This window comes from Dipodomys spectabilis, unplaced genomic scaffold (genome assembly GCF_019054845.1).
Source record: "Dipodomys spectabilis isolate Male_0828 unplaced genomic scaffold, ASM1905484v1 ptg000098l, whole genome shotgun sequence".
NCBI lineage: Eukaryota > Metazoa > Chordata > Mammalia > Rodentia > Heteromyidae > Dipodomys > Dipodomys spectabilis.
The window spans coordinates 3,251,527-3,258,759 of NW_024870775.1; the positions used below are offsets into that span (position 1 = coordinate 3,251,527).

Here is a 7,233-nt window from a genome sequence, read left to right on the forward strand (position 1 = left end):
GGTAGTTATACTTTACATTCTCAGGAACTTCCTCTTCAAGCTGGCTTTGAGCTCTGATCCTAAGATGTCAGCATCCTTTCTAGTCAGGATTACAAGTGTGAGCCACTGGCATCTGGGCAATTTGCTACTTTTTAACTTACTGTTTGTGGAAGTTCTTCAAAATCCAGCTACTTCCTTGCTCTGGGGCAATTAGAGCTGGAGGAAACAAAAGGAGGAATCAGTGAGTCCTTTCCAATTCCCATTTGCTTGTCATCTATGTAATGAAGTGGGTTATTTTCTCAGTTTATTCAGCTACTCAATGAATAAATGTTATGGATGTTCAGCGCAGCATAACCTCCATGTTTTTCCAGGATGAAGAAAGAACTCTAAATGACAAACTAGGAAGTTGAGTCTAGCCGGAAAAGGGGGACATTGTTATTTTTCAGGCCGATGGGTTTTAGGTCATTGTTTTCCTAGAAGAGACTGCCTGGAATGTTCTTCTACTCCATGCCACGGTGGTGCCTCTGTGTCCCAAACCCACCCATCACCAGTATCATCCTCCACATCTCAACCCTGTATCTTCCTCAAGGGCTCTAACCACATCTCTTGTCTCTGGGGTTTTGACCTCTGGTCTCTGCTAAGATGCTCATATCTTTTATTCCCATTGATCACTATTCTGGCTGATGCCTTCCTCCCACCTCATGCCCTGAGTAGAGCAGCACCTGCCCACTGAAGTCAGAACTGTGTTCCACAGTGGTGATGGCTGGTACTCAGTGGGTGCTATGCACATTTCAGTTATATCAGATCTGGGTCCCATCCTGCAGAGGAAGGGTGACTCTCACAAGTCTCCCTACAACACTGCCTGCTGGTATTCAAAACCCAAGGAGCTTCACTGCTGGTGTGACATTTTTCCTTTAGTTAAAAAATAAACAGTATCTCATGTAGTAGGGAAAGCCAAAAGAGAATCGAACACCACATAGCACCCAGTCTAGAGGGATGTGGATGGATTGTGCTGTAGGCTCTGTTGGCTGGGTCCAGTTTTCTATCTTACTATCCCCTCAGGGAGGATGAAAATATTTCACTAACTACTTCTAGCCTTCCTTTATGTTTATCTGGGACATTTAAGGCTTTTGAAAACACATGGATGATGAACCTCTTTACTATATACTAATAATGTCTGGGAGTCATTTCTGTGAAACTTTTTCATAATGTAAAGATTGTATCTAGCTTGGTCATAAGGAAGCTCTCATTCTCACTTAGGATTTTCCCTCTAGGATTCACCTCCCAAGTCTGGAACTATTTTTCCCAACAAGTCTCAAAACCAGGTCTTTCTCCCTTAATTCCCGTGTGTCCTATTTCACACGGGCAATCTACCAGTGTCCTGTTTTTCTTCACTGCAAGATGACCAGAGGTCTTCACCAGTAGTTGGAGAAGATGCTCTAGGGGCTAGCTCTGAGTCTTTGGTGCCATACCTCAACTCGACTGCCTTCATCTTGAATGTAATGCATGTATTTCCTCAGATCATTTTGTAGTAGTAAAATAATGCACGCTTCTCATTGCTTTTGTGATCTTTTTTCTTTATTAAAACTATTTTCCTTTATCAATATTTGTCTAATTTGACTCCAGTCAATGATTGCCTTAGACACAGCCCTGGGAAGCTGATTCCAGAGATCTGCATGACTGGAAGACCAGACCACCCACTTCTCCTAGCGGATGATTAGTCTCTTCATGTCTATGTTTCTGACAGACTTAATTGCAATCTTGATTACACACACACATACACAAAATGAAATAAAACAGAAAACTTAAAACAAATTAGTCATTTGAGTCAACACATTATTAAGTGAATCAGTAATATACATCCATTTATGGTAGCAATCACACGCGTGGTATCATCTTACAAGTAGAAAAAGATCTTAAAATGTACATCACAACTTGGATCATCAAGCATTTGGTCCTACATAGTAGGACGGGGTTGCGGTGAAGACAATGCCCCCTTCAGAGAAGGCTGTCCCAGACTTATGTCCATCCAAGATCTCACACAGTGGGATAGAGGGAAAAGGAGGCAATTCCACAGTGGTTGTTTCGGTCTCGGGCCACCTTTGCATAGCCGTTTATGCCCCAGTTTGTGCCATAGCTGAAGAAGAGCAAGTGTTAGTTTTAATACATAACATAAACTGCAAGGGCTTTAGGAACAGTCACATGCAATCAAAACCGTGCTAAACACAACACAGTCAGCAGAGAGAATTGAGATGGGCCAATGTCCTTCACCCTTCCTTGATCTAAATCTGCTCATAACCTCTTGTCCATGTCCAATGTGATGAGTTCACAAGGGATTACAACAGTAGAGGTAGATGGTCCTGGGGCTCACACCTCTAATTTTAGCTATTCAGGAGGCTGAGATCTGAGGGTCCCAGTTCAAAGCCAGCCCAGGCAGGAAAGACTGGGAGACTCTTATCTCAATACAAAAAAAACTCAGAAAACCATATGTAGCACTGTGGCTCAAGTGGAGGAGCACTAGGCTTTTGCTGAAGACCTAATGGACAGTGTGCAGGCCCAGAGTTCCACCCCATGACCAACAAAAGATAAATAAAATATAAAGTAGAGACAGAAAGGACATTCTGTTTCAAAACTTTCAGAATGTATATGAAATGGTAAAAATACCATATTAAAAGCCTGTCCCTAGAGAGCTGATGTCAGAATCTAGTTCTATAGTCCCACATTCATAGGTCAGTAGAATAAAAATTGGTAGAGCCTGTATACCAATACTGACTCTCCACATTAAATTCTCTTTGGACTTTTTTCTACAAGTAGGTTAGGCAATTTATTGCTCCCTCCTTCACTTCCCATCTTTCTTTTTTCCTTGTTTGCTTGCTTCCTTGCTTGCTTGCCTGCCTCCTTGCCTGCTTGCTTGCTTCCTTCCTTTTTCTTTTTTTTTTTCTTTTTTTTTTTACGATTGTGCTAGCACTTGAACTCAGAACCTGGGTGCTGTTCTTTTTGCTCAAGGCTGGTCTTCTACCCCTTAAGCCACAGCATCACTTCTGGTCTTTTGGTGGTTAACTGAAGATAAGGGTCTCATGGACATTCCTGCCTGGCTGGCTCTGAACCTTGAACCTCAGAGCTCAGCCTTGTAGTGAGTAGGATTATAGTCATGAACCTGGAAAGCTGCATGTTTTGGCCATTTCTTACCTGTTCTTGATCAGCCAGTATTTGTTGTTTTCTGTTTCTTCTTCTCCTTCATATCCATAGCCAACCACCACAACGCCATGAGTCAGGTACTTGGGGCAGGTTGGATTATAATGAATACCTAAAAAAGAAAACCAAACCACATAGGACGCTCCAGGAACCTGACAGCACCCCACTCTGAGGAACAATAAGGAAAGTATTTCTACATTCACCAAAATTATGTAAAGTCCAGGTAAGCCTTCAGAACTACATGAACAAAGTTAGGAATTAGGCTGAAAACTGACAGAAATACATATTAGCACATATGCCTTGGTAAAAAGGTTTGTCTAATAGGAGAGGAGACCAGTGTGTGAAATCTGGGCATTTTATTTCAAGGACACTGCATAAAATTCAAAGTTCCTTGAACCAAGGAAGGTTGTCCAGGTGCAGTTCCTATCTATAATACTAGAAGGAAGCTGAGATTACAGACTTGCAGTTCCAAGCCAACCTTGGCCGGAAATTCCATGAGACTCATCTCTAATTAACAAGCACAAAGCTCAATGAAGAAAAGGGTCTCAAATGGGACACTATTAGTTTTGAGTGAAAAAAGCCAGGCTAAAGCACAGGGCCTGTGTTCAACTTCCAGCATTGACAGAAGTCAATGAATATGTGAACCTAAAAAATATAAACTATTAAAATCTTTGGCCATTTATAAATATTCCATAATTGAATAAAATTTCAATTATACAACCAATACTTCATGATGCAACTACTTTGACAAATTTAAATAGGGATATGGAGACAAGCTTGAAATAATATCTAATGGGCCGCTGGGAAGGTGGCCCAGTTGTAGAGCGCTTGCCTTGCATGCATGAGGCCCTGCGTTCGATTCCTGAGCACCACATAAGCAACAAGACAAAAGCCAGTTGTGGCACTGTGGCTCAAGTGGTAGAGCGCTAGCCTTGAGCTGAAGAGCTGAGGGACAGCGCCCAGGCCCAGAGTTCAGGCCCCACGACCGTACCCCCCACAAAATAATAATAATAATATTATGCAAAGGGAAAATAAAGTACAAAAGAATTGTATGTACATATTGAAAAAACAGGTGCCATTTCTACACAGAAATATCTATGTTCCCTGACCCTTGCATACCAAAGAATCAGTCGAGTGTTAGGACCCTTTTGTCATTTGTCCTGCATCTATTTCTACAAAGAACACACTTACCTCCTTTATAGTACTTGAAGGATGAATGGGCCGAATGAAACCCAGTAGCGATGGGACCCACCGTGGCCACAGCCCTCATAAGGGCCTGCTCACTGGGAGGTAGAATAACGTATCCAGTGACATTAGCAGCAGAATTCTCAGGTTTGTACCTGCAGGGTCCATTTTTTGAAGGGAAAGAGGGAACAGATGTGATTAGAGACATCCAGCTCTGAAGTTTCACTTTGCAACTTAGGGTTTCTAAGTCAGCACTGTTGGAAACCAGAAGGTGAAATTCTATTCCTAGCTCATTTGAAACGGAAAATCTTCTCTGGTCTGTTGAACCAATCAGGCTATCTCTATCTCTTCATACCAGGTGTTCACCATGGACAGATCCTTGGCTACAGAATAGCATACATATGCACTGGGTCACACAGCAATAAAAAAATCACCCGATTGTTACCCATCTATGTTCTCCAGTCCACAGAACTCTGACCCAGCTAATGATGACAGTGACAGAAACAGAGAGTTGACAGAAAAAGACCCTATCATCTGAAGTGTGAATTGGGAAGAGCAAGTCTTATCTCTGAAGTTGGTGGACTGTCTGCAATGCAGGCAGGAGTGACAACAAGGTACAGAGCTGCAATTACCTTTGCTTCATAGGGGTAGGATTCCTCTGAGTCCAGGCCTCCGTTGTTCTTAACATATTGATAAGCAAGGTGTGGTAGGCCACCAGTGCAGCCGTTGTTTTGGGGACGAGAACAGTCCACTAGGTTCTGCTCACTGAGGGAGACCAGTTTGCCCGTTTTCTTGAACATCTGTCCTTCTAGTGCACCAGTTGCGCAAAAAGCCCAACACGAATTACATTGACCCTGATAAGAGAAGAAAATTCCCTCATACACAAAGCAAATACCAAGCCATGGACATCAGCTCCTGTGTGTGAACAGGCTTCCAAAAGAACCGCGAACTCCAGGACACTACAGAGTCTGCCAAACCAAGTGACAACTACTCCTGGCTTTGCTATGGGCAGTGAAAGGGTCCACAGTGACACTGTCATACCTGATCCTTCACAGGGGTCACATAGCCTTTCTCTCTCCAGTCCACAGAGGCAGGCAGGTCACCAAATAGAAGATCTGGATATATTTGTTCCTCCTCATTGGGCCTAACGGGCTGAAACTCAGTTTCCCCCTGCTGCAATTCTTCATCAGTCTTCAGGAAAGAGTAAAGAAGATATTTCAAAAGCAGGGTCATTTTGTGGAGAAGTAAGGAGAGCAAGCCCCGTTGTAAGCAGAGCCCAGGACACTTACCATGTCTCCAAAGGCGTTCATTTCCAGGGTGTAGGTATGTTTCCCTTGGCGCTCTTCCTCATTGTGCACTTCAATCATTTTCCAGTTCTCCTCCCATATTGCTCTCCTCAATCCTTCTTCATCCTAGGAATAAGCACAAGGGATGAGCACTCTGTCTACTTAAACCCAACTGCCGTTCACTAAATGGAACTGCTGACAAAGATGGAGAGAGACGCTGTCCAGGATGTTGTGCATTTGGGGAAGCTGTTTTCTGGAGTCAGAGAACAGCAGGCTATCTGCCCACATCCTGCTTATATGACTGGTATTAGCTGACTGCCTTGGAGACCTGGCTTGGATAAAGTTAAATCAGCAAGGATCTCGTCTGTGGCATCCTTCAGAACACTTTCCATATTACCCACCGAATGGTAGCTTTTGCCATATTCTGTCTTCCACTTTGTCCACTGTGCATCCAAACTGGGATCCAATACTGGAGCAGCTGAGGTCATTCCCAAGCAAAGGATGGCCAGCAACAGAGAAGGATCCATATTGGAAAGCCTAGAAAGGGAAATGAAGCCGGGATTTCCAGTGACTCATGATGTCAACAGTCTGCTTAGTCTTAGCTAGAAAAGAATTAATGCCACCATGAACATTTAGATATTTAAATAAGACTTTCCAATATTTGTCCAGAGCCATATTAAGGCTTAAGGATATACTTGGGTTAAAACATCAAAGTAGAGGTATGTGGTCAAGCAATGGGCATGAACATTATCCTGGCGAGAGCTCTTGGAGTTGAAGCAAAGTGTGCAAGGTTAATGGTTGGTTTAAAGGTTAGGATTCCAGCTAAAATCTCACCCAATGGGATATCTGATCTCAGCTAGGAGCAATGCTATCCCCCAAAGCTCAGAGTCCACTGACATCTCCTTAGCCAATGCAGAGTAGAAGATGGATGTGTCGTGCACTGCCTTCTCCCCTTCTTGGGTGAAACCCTCTGGAATATCTTTCCTAGACAAACTAGGAAGACAACACCCCACATTCTCACTTTTACACATCAGCTTCCAATATCACAACCTGCTGTCACATTCATGCACTTGGTCATGTACTGCACAGAGTGCAATCTAGAACTCCAAGGTCGAGCCCCTGAGCAGGAGCAGGTAGCTCATGGGGCTCCATGCTTAGGTTTGGATCAGCCCATGTTTCTGCCCACTGCACGTTACCTGATAATGATGCAAAAGAGCATATTACCTGATGGTTCAAGAATGGGAGAGCATTACAGTGCAGTTTGCAGGCGTCCAGCTGCCTTATGCAACCTGGACAGATCCCGAGTCTGACCAAACTGCACGACCTGAGATCTTCTGGCTGATGGAGTTGCCACCCTTGGGTTTCACTCCACCGCCCTATGCCATCCCCACCACCCTTCTCAGCTGGCCCCCAATGTCCATGCTGAGGCAGAAATGGAAGTTGATCTGCTTGTGCTCTTGCCCCTGAAAGGCCGTCTATTCCACCCCTGTTCCCACCATGCCTCTGTGGGCTGGGATGCTCACCTGAACTTGAAGCTGTGCAGGAGCCCTCTGCAGTGCAACTCTCCAAAGACAGCTGTCCTAAAAGC

General features: G+C 44.0%; 1 protein-coding gene across 2 annotated transcripts; it reads right to left on the reverse strand.

Annotated features, from left to right (window-relative positions):
* Positions 1-2,016: 2,016 nt before the first annotated feature.
* Positions 2,017-6,172, reverse strand: LOC122113775 (procathepsin L-like). Of its 2 annotated transcripts, none has more exons than XM_042686859.1 (7): positions 6,047-6,172; positions 5,649-5,771; positions 5,401-5,550; positions 4,991-5,213; positions 4,366-4,527; positions 3,169-3,286; positions 2,017-2,116 (listed from the first exon to the last, which is right to left on the reverse strand). In XM_042686859.1, the coding sequence occupies exons 1-7, from the start codon at positions 6,170-6,172 to the stop codon at positions 2,017-2,019; spliced, it is 1,002 nt and encodes a 333-aa protein (XP_042542793.1). The 2 variants fall into 2 exon arrangements, with proteins under 2 accessions (XP_042542793.1, XP_042542794.1); XM_042686860.1 differs by having other exon boundaries at positions 4,366-4,514; positions 4,978-5,213.
* Between the last annotated feature and the right edge of the window lie 1,061 nt (positions 6,173-7,233).

What these genes read in the sequence shown, in the direction of transcription:
- LOC122113775 (XM_042686859.1), bottom strand. Translation starts at nt 6,172, where the DNA reads ATGGATCCTTCTCTGTTGCTGGCCATCCTTTGCTTGGGAATGACCTCA. An exon ending in ATGGCAAAAGCTACCATTCG is followed by an intron (nt 5,772 to 6,046) that starts GTGGGTAATATG and finishes GCTTATTCCTAG; the next exon opens with GATGAAGAAGGATTGAGGAG. An exon ending in TGACCCCTGTGAAGGATCAG is followed by an intron (nt 5,214 to 5,400) that starts GTATGACAGTGT and finishes TTCTCTTATCAG; the next exon opens with GGTCAATGTAATTCGTGTTG.